General features: G+C 41.5%; 3 protein-coding genes across 7 annotated transcripts in view; 2 read left to right on the top strand and 1 right to left on the bottom strand.

Annotated features, from left to right (window-relative positions):
* Positions 1–1,636: 1,636 nt before the first annotated feature.
* Positions 1,637–6,138, bottom strand: LOC129168000 (prostaglandin reductase 1-like). 2 transcript variants are annotated; one of them, XM_054752750.1, is made up of 9 exons: positions 6,052–6,138; positions 5,585–5,709; positions 5,440–5,485; positions 5,311–5,370; positions 4,951–5,118; positions 4,607–4,880; positions 4,434–4,539; positions 2,245–2,363; positions 1,637–2,140 (listed from the first exon to the last, which is right to left on the bottom strand). In XM_054752750.1, exons 2-9 carry the CDS (start codon positions 5,688–5,690, stop codon positions 2,030–2,032), a joined length of 990 nt encoding a protein of 329 aa, XP_054608725.1. In that variant the 5' UTR covers positions 5,691–5,709; positions 6,052–6,138; the 3' UTR covers positions 1,637–2,029. The 2 variants fall into 2 exon arrangements, with proteins under 2 accessions (XP_054608725.1, XP_054608726.1); XM_054752751.1 differs by lacking the exon at positions 6,052–6,138 and adding an exon at positions 6,002–6,025.
* Positions 6,139–6,196: 58 nt separating this feature from the next.
* The window catches only part of poln (polymerase (DNA directed) nu), a 38,667-nt gene continuing 26,037 nt past the window's right edge, over positions 6,197–18,826 (top strand). The window contains exons 1-12 of one of the 4 annotated variants that reach the window (XM_054753966.1): positions 6,197–6,275; positions 9,810–9,927; positions 10,034–10,118; positions 10,199–10,350; positions 10,426–10,602; positions 12,536–12,597; positions 15,223–15,714; positions 15,779–15,948; positions 16,022–16,134; positions 16,223–16,359; positions 18,339–18,398; positions 18,489–18,549. In XM_054753966.1, the coding sequence (XP_054609941.1) occupies positions 9,834–9,927; positions 10,034–10,118; positions 10,199–10,350; positions 10,426–10,602; positions 12,536–12,597; positions 15,223–15,714; positions 15,779–15,948; positions 16,022–16,134; positions 16,223–16,359; positions 18,339–18,398; positions 18,489–18,549 (1,603 nt within the window). In that variant the 5' untranslated portion in view covers positions 6,197–6,275; positions 9,810–9,833. Of the gene's footprint in view, positions 6,276–9,809; positions 9,928–10,033; positions 10,119–10,198; positions 10,351–10,425; positions 10,603–12,535; positions 12,598–15,222; positions 15,715–15,778; positions 15,949–16,021; positions 16,135–16,222; positions 16,360–18,338; positions 18,399–18,488; positions 18,550–18,826 lie in introns of those variants that run through there. The other 3 variants (XM_054753967.1, XM_054753969.1, XM_054753970.1) reach the window with 3 other exon arrangements.
* On the top strand, positions 6,241–9,963 carry haus3 (HAUS augmin-like complex, subunit 3). The gene is made up of 5 exons (XM_054753971.1): positions 6,241–7,538; positions 7,616–7,825; positions 7,914–8,146; positions 8,286–8,565; positions 9,323–9,963. Exons 1-5 carry the CDS (start codon positions 6,594–6,596, stop codon positions 9,548–9,550), a joined length of 1,896 nt encoding a protein of 631 aa, XP_054609946.1. The 5' UTR covers positions 6,241–6,593; the 3' UTR covers positions 9,551–9,963.

An 18,826-nucleotide genomic window follows, 5' to 3' on the forward strand; every position in this document is an offset into this window, starting at 1 on the left:
TTTTAACCAATCCAGTACTCATGTTTTAACTTAAAGAATTTAGAAATCAATACTTGGTGGAATAACCCTGATTTTTAATCACAACTTTCATGTGTCCTGGCATATTCTCCACCAGTTTGATGGCTTGTGACCGTATGACCGAACAAACAGAACTGAGACAAATTTGAGGTGGTCTCTTAGGTTTTTCCAGAGCTGTGTGGAGTCTTTTTTGGGGGGGAACAGCTATACAGTGCCCTCCGGAAGTTTTGGAACAGTTAGGTCAATTCCTGTATTAGTGCCGTGGACTGAAAATGTTTGGGTTTGACATCAAAAGACGAATATGAGAACAGAGAGCAATAGGTTTATTATTATTTAGGTTTATTTCCAGGTATTTACACCTGGATCGAACATACAACTTAGAAGATAGCATCTTTTGTTTGAACCCACCCATTTTTCATTCATCTTTTGATGTCAAACACAAATGTTTTCAGTCTACAGCAAAAATAAAGAAATTAGCTCTCCCAATACGTCTGGAGGACACTGTAGGTGATGTTGTACTGGCAGACGGCATCTGCGAGAGAAGGGTTTTAAGAACAAAAAAACGTCTTAAAAGGCCTCTTCTCCTTCAACACCACAAAATTGCCCATTTGGAATTAGCAAGAGAGCACCAAACTTTGGACATGAAAGGTGGAAGAAAGTTTTATTCTCTGATGAGAATTTTTTTTTTTACCTTGACGGTCCTGATGGCATGACAAGGAGATCCCACCTGAGATGTTCTCCACACGGCACAGTGGAGGGGGCGCCATCATCTGCTTTTTCCTTCAATGGAACAGTGGAGCTTCAAGTCGTGCAGGGGTGTCAAATGGCAGATGGCTATGTGGAGATGTTGCAGGGGGCATCCCTCATGACTGAAGGCCCTCATCTGTGTGATAATGACCGGGGTTTTCAACAGGACAGCGCTTCAGTTCACAATGCCCTCCTGAAAAAAGGAATTTTTCCAAAGTAATAACCTCACCCTTTTGGACCATCTTGCATGTCCCCCTGATCTAAATCCAACTGAGAACATTTGGGGATGGATGGCAAGGGAAGTTTACAAAAACAGACATCAGTTCCAGACAGTGGATGCCCTCCGTGAAGCCATCTTCACCACCTGGAGCAACATTCCCACTAGCCTCCTGGAAACACTGGCATCAAGCATGCCCAAACCAATTTTTTAAGTGATTAACAAGAATGGCGCAGCTACTCATTACTGATTCCTTTTTTTAACATTTTATTTCTATTTTAGGGGGTGTTTCGTTTTTTTTTAGCTATTAAACTTTTGATCTTTTTCTTATTTCAGTTGAATGGTTGTTTGCAATAAATTGCAAAATGTACATTTTTGCTATTTTTCAATTGGCCTTAACATTTTTATTAGGAGTGTCTATATATTGAAATATCCATCCATCCATTTTCTTCACCATTTGCCCTCATAAGGGTCACGGGTAAGCTGGAGCCTATCCCAGCTGACTTTGGGTCCAAATGATCAATCTTCTGACTGTGCAGACAACATGCTAACCACGAGGTCAATGTATGGCCCATATATATAATTTCTACAAGTGATTATGTATTCTTTGCGGCAGGAGTATTTTTAAAAGTTTGACTCATTCTGAATATTTTTAAAAAAGGTTTTTATTGATTTTCATGCTTTAAATGAAGAATTTACACAGTGCAATATGTTGTTGTGCGGCTTCACACAGCTGTAACTGGCCACAATAGCAGATGAACGGCGTCTCTTGTAACCATGGTGACAATGCTCTCATCACCACAGCCCACTGAAATTCAAATCAGCCACAAATTACAGGCTTGTCTATTTCCAGATCAAACACAAACAAGATCCACTAAGCCAGAGGCCTTCATCTTTAAATCATGTAAAGACAACCTAGCAGTATGAGCGCCAATAATTGAAGACAATAAATGGCAAAAGACCTGGGGTTATGTTGGCATCATGTTGGTTAGTAGTCCTTCATGCTTAAACAATGATTAATACTGTTAGTGGTTCCTGGGTTCCACATTAGACTGCCACGATGGCCTTTCCGGTGTTTTCTCCTTGTAGCATCCCCATAAAAGCAGCCGGCATGTTTTCAAAGCCCTTTGTGATGTGCTCCCGATTCTGCAGTTTGCCCTGTCAAGAGGACCAAGGTAGAACTACTAAATAACCATATAACTGAAAAATAAATAAGAGACACCAATCTAACATTGTGTTTTGTCTTCAACATATGGACAAACCTCTTTCAGCCATCCCATCAGCCTCCTGAGGGACTCTGGATGCTTTTTTTCCCATCTGCTCTGCATGAAACCCTCCATCTTGAGCTGCTTGAAAATCATGGTCATGTGTGGAAATGGCCCTAACAAGACAGACAAACATCATTAAGCACGAAAAGGTTTTTATTTAATTTCTAGGCCAGGGAGCACAATGCACAAGGAAACAGACAAGAAGTTGTTCATTGTTGTGTGTGCAAATGAGGATTGTGTTGTGCTTTCATTTTGAAGGTTTCATTTATATTGTGTGCTAAATGAGAGCTGGTCTTCTTACACAGTGCTGTGACTTAGAGCATTTTCTGAGCTACTAGCCTGGCATTTGTTTCTTGACTGGATGCACTGACTAGTAAATGTGCACAGGATTTTATGACAGTGGTTAAGGTCTGAACAATTGCACAAACCATGAAATAACAGTTTCTCAGCGCAATGACTCCGTGGAGGATGTTTTCACAAAGCTACGAGCAACTGCAAGTTTAAATATTACGTGTGGAGTGCCCCAGGGGTCAATACTGGGACCAAAACTGTTCAACTTGTATATTAATGATATCTGTAAAGTGACGAAAGACTTAAAGTTAGTATTATATTATATATGATACTAGGGATACTGGGGAAAGCTCAAAATGAGCACACCATCCGTAGTCTCATTATTAGCAGTTGTCAGGCATGCGTACAAGCACGTGGGGGCCACACAAACTACTGAGAATCATTTTGAGTTGTTACAATGACATTTTGGCAAAATGGACCAGTCTGCCGCATCATTTTTTCACTTTCATTTTTGGGGTGTCTTTGATTTCGCTCCTCTATAGGGTGATCATTTTCATTTCTATCAAATTATGTGGCATCATTTTGTTACTAATACATCACCCACTTATTATCAGGAAAGATATTCAAGATCATTTTTCCCCCAGTTTAGATCTGATGTGTTTTTGAAGTGTTCCTCTATTTTTTTAGCAGTATATTATATATATTGTATATATATATTCACAATATACCGTTGTTTTGTGTAAACTAACTATTGCAAAATTTGGTGTTGATTGTGTGATCCAAGATGGCTGGATAAAAAAGCAATGTTAGGACTAGTCCGCCCACATCTTTATTCATACCACAAGATTCAACGTGCCAAAGGGTAAAAGTTTGTTATGCGCAATATTGTATGACAACCAAGACAGTCTACGACAGGCGTGGGCAAACTTTTTGACTCGCGGGCCTAATGAGTTAAAAAAATTGTCCGGGGGGCTAGACTATATATTTGATACATGCACACTATTTTACGCTTATAATTCCAACAGTCCACTTGGAATTACAGTGTCATACAATCTGCTATATGTGCCTTTTTTCAGGAGCACTTTAAACATCAGACCACATCAAACAACAATTGAATTTTTTTTCTACTGAATTAAGGATGAGATACACATTGTGAACTATGAATGCTAAAACATTGACGATTAAAAAATATGTGAACGTCCCTCCTTTTTTACTTTCCGGACGGTGCAGTGTGTAGGTTAAATTGTGTGTCACATATTTGTTGACTTGTGTTTGTTTGGCACCATGGGTGAGGTGGTTGTTTGGATCGCTGCATGTGAAAAGCTATTTAAACCATCAAAAGGTTGTCTCAGCCTGACTGACTCTGACTCCTTGCAAGTCATTTTGCCACCTTGTATGTTTAAGGTTTAAATACTTTGGAAGCAACGGGCGGGCCGGATTCAAACGCTTGGCGGGCCGCATGTGGCCCCTGGGCCGTAGTTTGCCCACCCCTGGTCTAGAACAGAGGCAACATTTGTATATGAAAACTGGGGTGTTCGAAAACCGAGGTTCCACTGTATATCAACAACTACTTCATTCCTCACCAGGTATATTAAGTTATTTTTTTTTAATATTTTCTGTGTTTTATGCCCTTTTTGTCATAAGCCCCCCTGACTTTTCAATGAGAAAAAGACAAAATATACTATATTAAAAGAGAGAGAGAGAGAGAGAGAGAGAGAGAGGGAGGGAGAGAAAATCAAAACAATCAAATAAGCAGAATGTCCAAGTAAACAGTCTCCTTTCGCTGTAGCACAATGTTGCCCTCTACTGGAAAGACACGAGGCAAATATGTAAACGTGTCCCCGCAGGCCAGCAGATTTCCCTTCTAATGAAAAAGTCGTTACAGTACATACCTGTCTGAGGCTGAGTGTCGTTGTATGTGGATATACTTCCACACACAGCTATTCTTCCAAAGTCTTTCATCTGTGATAGGGCCACACTTGAGAAGGGGCCTCCCACCTTAATCGAACACTCAAAGTTAGGACAGCAGTAGGGGAAAAAAAAATTATATATATTTTAAGCTTACATTTTCAAAGAAGCAGTTGTATCCTTCTGGAGCAGCCTTCCTCAGAGCCTCCTCCCAGGAGGCCACCGTTTTGTAGTTGAAGGCCTCGTCAAAGCCCAGCTCTTTGAGGAAAGCCACCTTGGCATCAGACCCGGCCGAGCCCACCACTTTGCAGCCCTTAATCTTGGCGATCTGCCCCACCACGGAGCCCACCGCCCCCGCTGCTGCGTTCACCAGCAGGGTCTCGCCCGCCTTCAGTCCAAGGACTTCTTCGATTCCATACAGAGCGGTCAGGCTGGAAAGAGCAGATAAGAACATCAATGATTACGACTTTGAACTTTGAAATGAACATCTATCTTCCTTACCCAGGCATGCCGATGATGCCAAGAGCCAGGGACAGTGAGACATCCCTAGGCCAGTCAGGCATGATGGGGATGAGGCCGGAGCCATCAGAGATTGTGTGGCTTCTCCATCCACTACGACCAACCACATGCACCCCTGCAGGAAACTCTGCATTTTTGCTTTGGATCACTCTACGGGTAAAGAAAAAAAATTGTTATGAGGATTTCACTGGAAACATCTGTCACACTGATGGATCAAAGGCATTCTAGTTCCATCCCAATGAGTCAGCCACAAACATCTGGACTGTTTGTTTCCAGAGTCAGTGTAAAATAACATGTACAAGCTGTGCTCTCCTCCACACACGCAACTTTTGTGTTCTTTACTTTGCAACTTGAGTTCCGATCATCACATCTCCTTCTTTCATGCGGACGCGGCTGAACGGCCTGAGGAAACAAACAAACAAACAAACATGTCAGTATGCTTGTAACACAGACTGCTTACTTTGCACCCACCTCATGTAAGGGTCGACACTGAGAAACAATGCTTCCAAAAGCACCTCTAAAAAAAAAGAAAAGTTCAGTAGAGGTTAATACTACAATTGACATACTTCAAAATATAAATATAAATATATATATATATATTTTTAAAAAATCACACCTCCATCTTTAGGCTCCGGGAGCTCTTCCACTTTGAGCTGGAAGTTGCTTTCCTTGGGGAAGCCATCAAAATGTTTGGTCAGGATCCATGCCTTAGCTTGAACCATGATTCCACCTTTCTCGGCACTAAAGACGATGATACAAATAGTGTATATCTCACACATATTTTTAAGCAATGCATTCCAGTATTAAAAAAAGGTTTGTAAGTTGAGGTAGATTTCATACTACATAACGTTACATAAAAATGTTACAAAATCCTAAAGGGAGAATGCATGTTTTCATCTTGCACAAACACGCCTGCCTGCATACACATCATGTGGAAAACCGTGATTTTCAGTCATTTAAAAAAGTGAGTTTAGCGGGTCCTTTAACATCGAAATAGAATATTAAAACGACGGATTTCATAATGCAAACGTACTGCTACAGCAACAAGTCACGAATAAACATGCCCATTCTGCTTTTTCTTACCAGTTCCTTCTCTCTGCGGAGGATGGCAGCACACTTTTAACTTGAGGATTGTGGTGCTTTTGTGGCAACAAGAAAGGGCGGAAGACAAAATTTTTAAACCGCATGTGATTGGTTGGAAATGTTGACGTCATCATCTCTGGCCCCAGTCCTTTAATGATGATGTAAGGTGTTTGAAGTTGGCGCGGGCTAAGTGGCAGACGTGAGTTGCTAAGCTAGTGGAAGCGGTGAGTGGAGACGTCACAGTTATTATTATTCTTGTTATTATTATTAGAAGTAAATAATTTAAAGCTAAGTACCACTTAGCTTTAAATGTCAGGAGAAATATGAGTTTGCAGGGTGTGGTAACAGTACATTTCAGTATACTATTTTTTCGAGTATAAATTCTCTACTCGCCTATTTGTGTTATTCTCTCAAAGCAACACAAGTGTACGTGTCTCATTGTGTATGGCATTTGACATATGCTGTCATATTGTACCGAAAAATAGTGTTTCCATTTCAGAAAAACAATTAAATAAAACTAATAGGAAAGCAACATCAGCACCATGTTAAACGGTCGTCAGTTTGTGGAGGCTATGGGCCGTCTGGGCTACCCTGATGCATCCTCGCTGAAGGCCTACGAGTTCGACTGGCTGTTCAACTGTGCCCCGGAAAACCTCCACTTTTTGCGTTTTGTCTGTCGGTCACTAAACCGGACTAATGTGTTGACCATGGAGGAAGCGCGTGCCTTTCAGGAGCTCAGCAAGTCTGGCAGACCCATTCTGGATGAAGCAGCTTTGGGGGAGGTTCTCAAAACCATCGGACCATCTGAGGAGAACAGTGCAACATCCATGTTTGCAGCAGAGGCGGGTGTTTCCATAGAAGACTTGGAAACAGAGCTGCAGTCACTGTGTAAGGAGAAAGAGCTGAAACAGCAGCGTTATAAGAAGCTGCAGGTCGCGGCCACTTCTCGAGCAGATTTTGACTTTCGACTTGTCGCAGAATCCGAGAGTGCTGCATCCAAGCTAACTGAGGTCAACGCTTTTCTTAGAGCTGAGAATGCAGATACCAACACCGCGTTACAAAGCCTCACGGCTGAGGTGAGCAGGCTTGCGTCTCACCTTTCTGTTCAACCGGAAGCCAAGCACAGAGAGAAAAGAGAGTCTACTAGCAGAAGGCCAACAGCTCTTCTGTCTCAGCTCTCCTTGGATCCATTTCTGCATCAAGAAGAGCTCAACACCAAAACACTCTCGGCCTTCACCCGGAAGCACTTCTTCACAGGCATTTCGGACATCGTCGAGACTTCTTGCTCCTTTCAGCTGTTGGACCTCAGCTCTTGTGAAGGTGAAGAAAAAGAGAACAAACAGAGCGTCGTGGAGCAAAGAAGAACCCAGATGGCCAGACTTCAGTGGTCTCACATTGTGGCCCAGCATCAGCTGATACAAACCACTGCCGAGGAGAAAAGCGTCAGGGCTGGACTAGACTGGCTCGCTGAGAAGTCCTCTTGCAAGGTAAACATACCAGTGTATATGATCTTGTGATGCATTCACTTACATGAGGGTCCTTTTTTTGCCTTTTACGCAACCAGAGCATCTCCAACTCTTCCTTGCTTCAAGTGCGCGAGGTGGTATCGAGGAAGGAGCTGCAAGTTGTGGAGGCAGAACTCGAAGCTCTGCTCCACGGGCCGGTGCCTGCTGCACTGCGGCAGTCAGCGCGGCTGCTTAATGTGCCTATTGTGAAGGGAGACCTGGCCCTGCAACTGGCCAGGCAGAACTACCTCACATCCAGACAAGATCAAGTTTGTGTGCCCCAGTTGCTTTTTTCCTTTAATGTTAGTGGAGGAAATTAACAGCCAAAGTCAAATCCTTGTCACTTCATCCAACAAGGTACGTGATGTCCTGCTACGCCAGAAGGCCTCCTTTGACATCGTTCTCCTGGCCCAGGAAGTGGAGCTGAGGAACTGGAAGGCATGCCTGAAGCATCTTAGTGACGTGAGCAGCAGACTTGTTGAGGAAGGCAAAGCCGTGTCCCTCCGGATGCAGGCTCTGGGGCATTCTGAGCTGGCACTCAACACAAAGCAGAGTCCCATCATCAGCTGCAAGGACACTGCAGTGACCAGGTAGTAGGATTATATTATATTATCATCAATGAAGGTTACCAATTTTCCCCCATTAGGTGGCACAGCAATGCAGTGCATAGGAAAATCCAGCGAGACTGTGCATTTCTTGGTGTCTCACCTGTCCAAACACTTTCCACAGACTCCTCCATATCCTGGATTCAACCCAGGGGGCAGCAGAGCCTTTCCAGTCATTCGAAGCATTGGACCAGGCTGCTCATGACCTAGCAAGCAACCTCCAGGTGTCCCGTGATGCGCTTGCAGCTGCCAGCTGGGAGCAGAACTACTCTGTGGCACAACTGGAAGGCCACTGTGAGGCCCTCCATAGGGTCATGTACACAGAGTTCCAGCAGTTGGTCTTAGGTCCACACGTATGTTCTATGGCCATCACTAACCAAGAGCTGCTCTGTCCAAATGCACAGGTGGGTTGGATTTCCTTTATTTTATGCACACCATCATCATCACCCTCATCTCCATCAAGCGCAGTACAATTTGACTCAAAACCACTATGCAAAATACTATAATTGAGTGTATACATATATATATATTGTCTTGAATAAAAATTGGACTTGACTGAAAAACACAATATTTTTCCAAATATGACAAATGCGACAGGCTATAAAAATGTTGCAGTTTGCCAAGGAAATACTATACTTTGCCACAAAACCATTGTACTTGACTCAAAACCACTGTATAATGCCACAAAAATAATATACAGTACTGAGAATTGAAAACACCAATTAGTCACAAAAATAATATACTTGACTGTAAACTATATTTTAATCATAAAAATCTATACTAGATTCAGACCCACTATATTTTGTCACAAAAAATGTTGTTCCCATGAAAATTTGTCACTGAGCTATGTTGTACTATTAAAAAATATGATATTTGGTAAAAAAAAAAAAAAAAAAAAAAAAAAAAAGGTAAACTTTGCCCAAAAATTCTATAGTTTGCAAAGAAAATGCTGACATCACAAACCATAGAGGTGTTTTACATATAACAACACTACTTCTACTTCTACTACTGGGAGCTGGAAGCACCATGTGTTTTGTTGTTAAACCACACACACCAAATACTGTAAAGATGCACACTTTACAGCTATGGGTTGGATGTCATTTGACAAAACATGATCTTGAATATAAATGTCTTGGTGTGATTTCTCCCCCCTGGCCACAGGAGCTGACCAGAAAACTTGCAGGCGCAGAGTCACAGCTGCAGAGTTTGCAACAGGTCATGCAAGAGATCATGAGCCAGGTGAAAGCCAAGCGCTCCCAGCTGGAGCGCAACTCCCTCCTCAAACAGGAGAGGGATCTCTACATCTATTTCCACTTAGACGCCAGACTCCTGCGGAAAGTAGTGGAGGACCTGGAAAGCAAAATGAAGCTGAGGAGTGGACAGCAATAGTGACATCTACAAGGATGAACCTTCTTGTGTTTGTTATGATGTTAACCTTGTTTTTTTGTTGTTTTGTTGTAGTTGCCAAGGTGTCTTATAATGTTTTTTTTTTTTTTGGCATGCCATCTAATAAATAAAGGACAACATTTCTAAGCATTCTGATGTTGTATAAATTATTAAAAAGCTTTTTTCTGTGTTATTGTAGTTTACGATAGTCCAATGTGTGTCTGTCTTTACTCCTCCATTTATTTCTTTTGGTTCCTGATAGAGAGAGAAAACAGAATTATTTTCAATGGAGAAACCCAGCAGTGGACAGCTTTCCAAGGCGGCCCAGAGGATCCTAGCTGTTCTCCAGGCCCAGAGTGGAGCAGCCGGACATCGACACAGTAAGTCATACACACATATACAATATTTTGGGAGTGTAATCATCGTCGCTTAGCTGGTCTGTTCTAATGAAGGTGAGTGATGTTTTTTGTCTTTTGTTGTATGTAGCTGGGAGGTATCCTAGCAACAGGAGGTCATCGTGTGCTCCCAGCACTCTCACCAAAAATGAGGAAGGAAGGATGGATGGATGCTGGTAAATTACATGAGATTGATTTGTTTTGTGTTGTGTGTGTGTGTGTGTGTGTCTGTAAACAGGTGTCTTTTCTCCCTCAGCTTCACCGATAGCAGAAGCTCGAGTTCCCTCCCCAGTATCCATCCTACAAAGGATGAGGGCTTGCATGCTTTATTGTTCCCTAGTACTTGTCGCAGTGTGGAGCCCACTCTCAAAATAAGCTTTGGGAGTAGTCACAACACATGCACTGCAGGTTTGGAGGCAAATTTAGGACTAATGATGCATAAATGATCTACAAAGAGTGACTTGGACACATGTTTGTGTACAGAGAATCGGTTAAATGTGCAAAAAGAAGAGGTCCAAACTAAAAATGCAGAACATGACTGTGAAGTGATGCTACAAGCACAAAGGAGCGTCAATGAGGCAGAAACCCTTCAGACAAAAGTCACAGCTGGACCACTGGTGGCCTGCAGACATGGTTTTGATAAGTTGCATTACTATACAGGTAAACATATAGACTAATTATGATTATTTCCATTTTAAGTCATGTCATCATGTAGTTTTGACAACAATGTACATACAGTATATTCCCCAATACAGCCCAATACTGTATATGCTAGTAATATGCAGAATTGACCGTTAGAGGGCGACATACTAATAAGTATTTCACATTTACAGTGTCAAAGTTTACAGGCCGTCAAAACAGTTATCATTCAATAAAGATAATTATACATGATTCCTCAATAGTTATCTAAATAACCTGAGTAGTATGTCAGTCAAAATAGCTACATAGCGCTCGTTGTACATCCAGTTAGCATTTGCTATCAAACATTACAGATATACAAGAAATGAAAATGATTATCCAAAAGACAATGCAACCGAAGTCAAGGCAACATTAAAAAGGTTCAGCAATCGGCACATTTTCAAATTCAAGAAATAATACTTTCACAAACAAAAGTGTAGAAAACACGCATTTCTACAGTGGGGTTCAGGACGCGGAGCAGAGCCATCAAACAATTGACTTTTTTTCTGCATAACTAGCTGCGACAAGTGAAAGGATAACTTTTGTTATTACTATGCCTTGTTTATTTGTTAGAGGCTAAATGATTGAATCTTTGAGGAAGGGATGAAAGGACAGGATTGTATGTGGGGGAGAAATAATGTCATAGACCTCCCCCTCTGTTTAGAGATTGTTTCTCAACTTTAATGTAGATAGCCTCTCACTCCGCTTTCAAACCATCTATCTTATCTGTCCTGAATATGTACAATTGTGTCAATTTTGTCAGAGTGCTGTTTCTGTTTGAGGTGAAGAGTTAGCCTGTCTGTGTTGTGACATTGAGGAAACTGCGTGTTTCCTCAATATACAAATTGGTGCAATCCTCATTGCACTGGACAGCATACACCAGATAGTATGTAGTGTCCTGTCTTTGTGGTGTACCAACTTTTGTCTCAAAGTGTTAGCAGGTTTGAAGTGTACTGGTATGTCATGTTTGTTTAAAAAAAAAGTTTTGTTTTTTCTGGAGCGAGATGCACTTTTTACAAATGACCAGGTGATGTATCCACAGGTTTTGAGGGCATCCCTCAGGTGCTTATGCTCTTTCTGTTTGGCTTCTGGGCTGGTGGGAACATGATCAGCTCTGTGTTGTAGGGCTCTGATAACGCTCAGTTTGTGTTCCAGTGGGTGATGTGAGTCAAAAAGTAGGTATTGGTCGGTGTGTGGGTTTTTTCTGTAAACCCCAAGATGGAGGCCCCAATGTGGACATCACTGTCCAAAAAAGGCAACTTATTGTCTTTGACGTTCTCACGAGTGAACTTGACGTTTTTGTCCACTGAGTTTGCATTAAGAACTGCAATTTATTTATTTTGAAAATATTCAATTATTTTTAGTTATTTATTTTAAATACATACAGTGGGTATGTTCCACTTTCGTCAAGTTCTGTTGTATTGTTTTGAAATGAAGTTTTTTTTCTCTACTTTTCAATAAAGGTATTTCAAAATAACACATTTTAGAGCCGTAAATATAATACCGAACCGTGACACCATGATAGTTTTGCCTAAGGTCATCCTACTGTCAGAATCTCATAACGGCCCATGCCAAGTTGCCTCACAGTTTCCACTGCATTAAAAGACATATTTAGAAGGTTGCAAACAGGTTTTCTATGCTCTTACTACAAAACATTCTATTTATATAGAAGGAATCCTACTTTGTGGAAATTCACTTATCACGGTCTGATTTGGAATTGATTGTGATAAATGAGGGATTACTGTGTGTGTGTGTGTATCTATATATAACCTTTGCAAGGTTTTATGGCATCTGCTGACCTTGTCCTGACACTGCGGACACTCACACACATACTTATGTAACCTTGCTGTTTCATTGATTCCAGGCGTGTCTGTAAAGTGATGATCAGATACTACAATGCCTCTTCTTCTTGCAGAAAGCCTGGGGAGAAAATGCTGCCCAGCGCCAATGACGCTGCATGGGAATGCCCAGCAGCAAGTGAGTATCTGTGAAGAAGCTCGTTGTTGTGATTAGTCCTGAGTTGGTGGCTGCTTTGAAGAGGATTAGGGTTTTTTGTTATATATTTTTTGTTATATATAATCAATGTGGACTGAGTTAATTAGGCTACAAGTGAGAGATCCCGGCTGAGTTTTTAGGTTGAAAGACAATTTTTAGCACCGTAGTTTCCTGCAGCAGAAGAAGGGAAAGCAAAGATGGTGGTGTGTTTTGAGGAAATGGTCTCAGTAGTGGACTCAACGCTGTTGCAAATTTTGGAATTCTTTAAGTGGATTTGTACATCTTTCATGGTTTATTGGTAATGGTTTAATTTATTTTGAACATGCATACAAGTTACATTGGATTACATCACATATGTATTTCAATTCACAGTTCTGCATGTCCAAAAAGGAGTAGGAAGATGCAAAGCTTATTTAATCCCACCTTCCATCTGTTCCACATCAATTGCAATACGTTACTTTGTAATAATTGCAATACACTTAAGTCCCCAACTAACAAACACAATTGGTTCCAGACGACCGTTCTTAAGTCGAATTGTTCTTTAGGGGAAAAGGTAATATTACCAATTATATAGGTACTACATGTACGTGTATACATATACTGTACATTATATGTGTATGTACAGTATGTAAATATGAGTTTGGATGCAGTAGTAATATTAAACGAGGATAATTAATGAAAAAAACATAAATAAAAATGATATAATAATATGTAATGATAAATGTTATTTACCTATGAAGAGGAGTGGTCGAGCATACATCGTTGGTGGTGGTGGAGGAGGAGATATTGAAAAAAAGGACAAATCGTCGTTGTCGTTAGACTCTTCTAAAAGAGGTAGTGTTCTGTGGGTGGTGTCGAATTAAGCAGGCCTATTAACTCTTCATAAACTTTAATCACAAGCTGTGCCGGGTTGCATCGGACAGCTACAATTTAGCTTTTCTTCACGTCTCCTCCCCCTGGTCTTCATCACCTGTTGGTCCCATTAGCAGTGTCACAGTGCCCTTTAGTGGTCAAGCATGTGAAATATGGACTTGAATATAAATAAATATGGACTTATAAGGCAAAACACATAAAAATATAGACAAGTAGGCTTGTGTTTGTATCTCTAAATGTTCGCTAGTCGGATGTTTGTAAGTTGGGAACTTAGTATACATTTGTTCACTTCCTATTTGCTAGTTTAAAATGCATAAGAAAATGATTAGATAATATACAATGTGGTAAATAGGAGTCAAGGTTCTTGTCTTCATAAATAAATTATACAGTCATAATAATAAATATAAAATAGTCACTGAAGTAAGGGTTGACAGTGGACAGAAACATATTTGGTCCTACAGACACTACCTGTACTCGGAAAGAATGAAGAGTTAGTAAGAAGTGTAGTAGTTGTAAACAGTGGTTAAGGACTCTTCTTCCTTGTACTTCATAAACATCAGTTGCTTGTATTGTTTCTTGAAATCGCTCATGTTAGTGCATTGTTTGAGTCCTTTACTCAATCTGTTCCATCAGACAATTTCAGACAACGGAACTTGTTCAATGTAAGGTTGTGCAATATAAATGATATATAATAGAAACTATATAAATTTGGCCTACGATAGGACGGTAGAATTAAAATCTCTATCGCGATAATGCATGTTGTTGCTCCAACAGACGGCAATACGTCATCAATGCAGTGTAGTGCGCCTAGCTAGTGTGGCTAAAGTATGTCTTGCCAAGTGCCGAGGATCTTATATAAGTTTCTAATCTTCACCTCCATGGCAGCAAATAAGCTTAATTTCTTACAAGTATCATTATCACTGTAGGAATAGCTACACACAGAGCAAGAGAGCAGGAGAAAGGGAGCCATGCTAATCGCTAAGCTCACGTGAATGTAAAGTAGCAAAACAGAAGAATAAATGCTTGGTATACTTTTAACAGAAGTCTAGCTGGAACTGTGTACAGCCGAGAGTGACCAATAGGGGTGTTACGATACACGAGATTGGGTCTACAAGACAAGATGAGATTTTAGCATTACTTTTAGAAAAAGTACAATTAAAAAATATATTGCAATTTACTAATTTAATTTCTACTACGTTACCTTGCATTGCTCCTCACGAGGCTACAATATGCTAACAACCCCCCTCCGCCAGCTTATTACTATTATGTATTGTGTAAAACTAAGACAGTAACAACATCAAATCAAAAGCACAAAGTGAATACAGACCCATCATCCACCAGTACGAACCTGGAGTCAGTAGCCAATCCTCCAGTCCACTCCTTGGAGTCCTCCAGTAGTAAGGCCCCCAACGTTGTCCAGTCTTTGTTCTTATCCTTTCTGGCCCTCCTCCTTGCATTGTGCTCATTCTTGTATTCATTAGACAAACGCTGAATGACTTACGGCCAAATAGTTGCTAAGATGTTTTGCTTGATGGCAGCCATGTTTTTGGCTCAATCTTGCTCAGAATTCACACACATGTGCTTGTCCGTCCCCATTGCGGTGGGACTTTTGTAGAGCTGTGTGAGAAATGTCAAGCCTATCTGACTTTTGGGGTCAATTTTAGGGTTTTAATAACAGTGCCAGCATGTCAAAAAATAAGATCACAGGCAACACTACCTTTTGTTCTTGTGTAGGTTGACACTGGAAGCAGCACAGCCACGTCTTGCCTACCAAACATGTCATTGCAGGACTCCAAACCCATGTATGGACTACAAAACAGCAGTCAACCTTCATCCCAGAATCCGGTTTTGCCTGCGTCCTTGAAGAGGAAGCACGAGTTGCTTCACGATGAAATCCCTCCCCACAAAATCTGCCAACGCCTGCCCCCTTCCTCTCAGCATCCTGCTTCAGTCATGGCAGCACCAACTAACTGCTTGCATAAACCACCACAGAAGACAGCTGGTCTGTGTACTCTGCAACAGAGACGGGTCAATGACGGCGCTCCTTACAGCTACTCAAAACCAGGCTGGCTGGCCACTATGTTGACCTCTGACCCTAAAGTGAAAGATGCAGAGGTGTTGAAACCAGATGAGAAAAGGCAAATGTTTGAGTTGGTTAGGCAGGCTCATGCATTGCTGCTGACCATGGTGTACCGAGATGGGAGCACTCAGTTACACTCAGGGTCTGTAAGTTGATACATGTAAGTTATATTTGCTTTATGGACAAATTCATGCTGGTTCTTCTGCACAGAGGCTTACTCCGGCAGTGTGTGGCCTCCTCCTACTTCTTAAGAATGATCTGGACAGCACCAAACCGCAGGACTCACTCGGCCACAAGGACCTACTGCTCTACCTAAAACTGGACTGCACACCGACATGGGCCCAACAACACACGCAACAAACACACAGGACTTTCACCAGGTGTCACTATGTTTTTCATGCCTCCTCGTGTTTGTGTAGCATTTTTGTTTAAAAAAATATCTGTGCACCACAGAGACCTGCTGCTACAGGTGCTGTCTCGATCCCAAGTGGCTGTGTGCTACAAAGCCAAGGATTTGCTTTGCACGGCTCTGCAGTTGTACAGACAGCCCATAAGCTGGAAACAAGGCAAAGCACACAAATATGATAGCATACCTTTATGTGTGATAATACCATTTGTTACCTTTAATCAGTTGTGTTTTGCCTCTCTGTCTAGTGTCAGGTTGGCATATCCAGGACCCTCAGGTGTCAGGGTGGCTCCTGGACCCTGCAGATCCCTGCTCCACCTACCAGGACCTTCTTAACAAACATTTAAGGGCATCACATTCAGCACCCGCCCGGAGTATCACACCGGTAAACTGCCTTCACTCCATCCATACATCTTCTATGCCGTTTATCCGCACTAGGGCCACGGGGGTATGCTGGACTGGTCGCCAGTCAATCGCAGAAACGACCTGCACTGATTACATTAAAGTCTAATCAATTTCAGAAAACTATAGCGAGCTAAACCTCTGCAGGGGAAGGATAATCTCCAAGCGCCATATGTCATTTGTGGCAGGTAACAAGGAGACTTTACCGGGATATGCACAAATGGCATGACGTGATTTGGTGCACGCACCCACAACGTGATGTGACGGCACGCATCAAACATGACATGACGTGCATGCATGTGCACTTATGCACACGCCATAATGGGACCTGATGACATACTATCTGACGCACACGACACAGTGTTACATACAACACGTAACATACAGTGGTGTGAAAAAGTGTTTGCACCCTTCCTGATTTTTATTTATTTTTTTGTCACACTTAAATGTTTCAGATCATCAAACAAATTTCAATATTACAATGACAACACAACTGAACACAAAATGCAGTTTCTCAATGAAACTTTTTAATACTGGGGAGAAAAAAATCCAAACCTACATGGCCCCGTGTGAAAAATTGATTGCTCGTCTCAATTTTGGCAGAAAAAATCTTGATGATCCCCAAGACCTTTGGGAAAATACTCTGTGGTCTGACGAGACAAAAGTTGAACTTTCTGGAAGGTGTGTGTCCCATTACATCTGGTGTAAAAGTAACACTGCATTTCAGAAAAAGAACATCATACCAACAGTAAAATATGGTTGTGTTAGTGTGGTGGTCTGGGGCTGTTTTGCTGCTCCAGGACCTGGAAGTCTTGCTGTGATAAATGGAACCATGAATTCTGCTGTCTACCAAAAAATCCTGAAGGAGAATGTCCGGTCATCTGTTCATGACCTCAAGCTGAAACCAACTTGGGTTCTGCAGCAGGACAATGATCCAAAACACACCAGCAAGTCCACCTCTGAATGGCTGAAGAAAAACAAAATTAAGACTTTGGAGTGGCCTCGTCCAAGTCCTGACCTGAATCCTATTGAGATGCTGTGGCATGACCTTAAAAAGGCGCTTCATGCTGGAAAACCAAGAGTGTGGCTGAATTACAACAATTCTGCAAAGACGAGAGGGCCAAAATTCCCCCTCAGTGCTGTAAGAGACTCATTGTAAGTTATCGCAAATGCCTGATTGCAGTTGTTGCTGCTAAGCGTAAACCAACCAGTTATTAGGTTTAGGGGGCAATCACTTTTTCACACTGGGATTTTTTTTCTCCCTTAATAAAAAGTTTCATTTAAGAACTGTGTTCAGTTGTGTTGTCATTGACTAATATTGATGATCTGAAACATTTATGTGTGACAAACATGCAAAAAAACAAAAAAAAAAAACTCGGGGAGGTGGGCAAACACTTTTTCACACCACTGTACATGCTGTGACGAGATATGCACATCGTCAAACAACATGACGCCAACATTTCTGGTATTGTAATGTTTTTAGTAGCCTTAGTTGTTGTTTTCGCAACTTAAAAGTACAGGACTGTTTTACGCTTCTAATTAGGGAATTTTCTGACATTTGTTTTGCATCTTTCTTGCCATAGCCCATGCTGCTGACTGCAGAAAATGGCGCGTTTAGTCAAACAGAAAACGGCAGCATTTCTGCTATTGTAGCATTTTATGGAGCCTTTTTTTGTTTATTTTATCAGAGCGCACACTGCTGATTGTAGAAAAGCCACAATGTAGTCGAACAAACACAAAAACTGCAACATTTATGCTACTGTAGTATTTCTAGTGTATTATTTTTTTCTTTTCTAGCAGAATTACGTGAAAATGATTTACTAAGTAGAGGGCCGTTGTTAATACTGCTAATAATGGACTTGCTGGAAATTACACATTTTTGAGATTTTTACTGCCTTCTTATCAGAGCGCATGCTGCTAATTGAGGACTTTGGCACAATGTAGTCAGTCTCAATTTTCCAGGTCATCTCAGACCTCTCCTCCCTCTACTGGCTCAACGTGGAGCTTTGTTCTAAACTTCAGGTTAGAATTGGATATTTTCTACCTTGTGTCTTGTATCTATCTCACACACACATGCACTCATCTACTGCATGTATACATGTGTGTGTCCAGAGCCACGGTCTTTGGAAGCTGTACTCGGACATGGAGCTGAACATGATTCCTATTCTGGCAGGTGACTATCTCCAATGGTTTCTCAGGAGGGGTACAATGACCAAGTTGGCCATTTGTGCCCTTCAAGGTGTAATTTACACCTGAGGTTTAATTACTATGCTTCCAAGTGCTGTAAAAATAAAGTATTCAGGACACAGAAGATATTCCTTACCAAGTATCTATGTACCACCCCAATCCCAAGACACTGTACCCCTGAAAGTACACTGCTGGAAATGTGAATTTGTCTTGGAGATTATCTATCCATCCATCCATCCATCCATCCATCCATCCATCCATCT

This window comes from Dunckerocampus dactyliophorus, chromosome 15 (assembly GCF_027744805.1).
Source record: "Dunckerocampus dactyliophorus isolate RoL2022-P2 chromosome 15, RoL_Ddac_1.1, whole genome shotgun sequence".
Taxonomy (NCBI): Eukaryota; Metazoa; Chordata; class Actinopteri; order Syngnathiformes; family Syngnathidae; genus Dunckerocampus; species Dunckerocampus dactyliophorus.

Excerpts from the sequence above, each read along its gene's own strand:
- LOC129168000 (XM_054752750.1), bottom strand. The coding sequence starts at position 5,690 with ATGGTTCAAGCTAAGGCATGGATCCTGACCAAACATTTTGATGGCTTC. Across the intron at positions 5,119-5,310 it reads ATCGGAACTCAAGTTGCAAA|AGTGATCCAAAGCAAAAATG; the intron begins GTAAAGAACACA and ends CTTTACCCGTAG. Across the intron at positions 4,881-4,950 it reads GGCATCATCGGCATGCCTGG|CCTGACCGCTCTGTATGGAA; the intron begins GTAAGGAAGATA and ends TGCTCTTTCCAG.
- haus3 (XM_054753971.1), top strand. The coding sequence starts at position 6,594 with ATGTTAAACGGTCGTCAGTTTGTGGAGGCTATGGGCCGTCTGGGCTAC. Across the intron at positions 7,539-7,615 it reads CTGAGAAGTCCTCTTGCAAG|AGCATCTCCAACTCTTCCTT; the intron begins GTAAACATACCA and ends TTACGCAACCAG. Across the intron at positions 8,147-8,285 it reads AAGGACACTGCAGTGACCAG|ACTCCTCCATATCCTGGATT; the intron begins GTAGTAGGATTA and ends CACTTTCCACAG.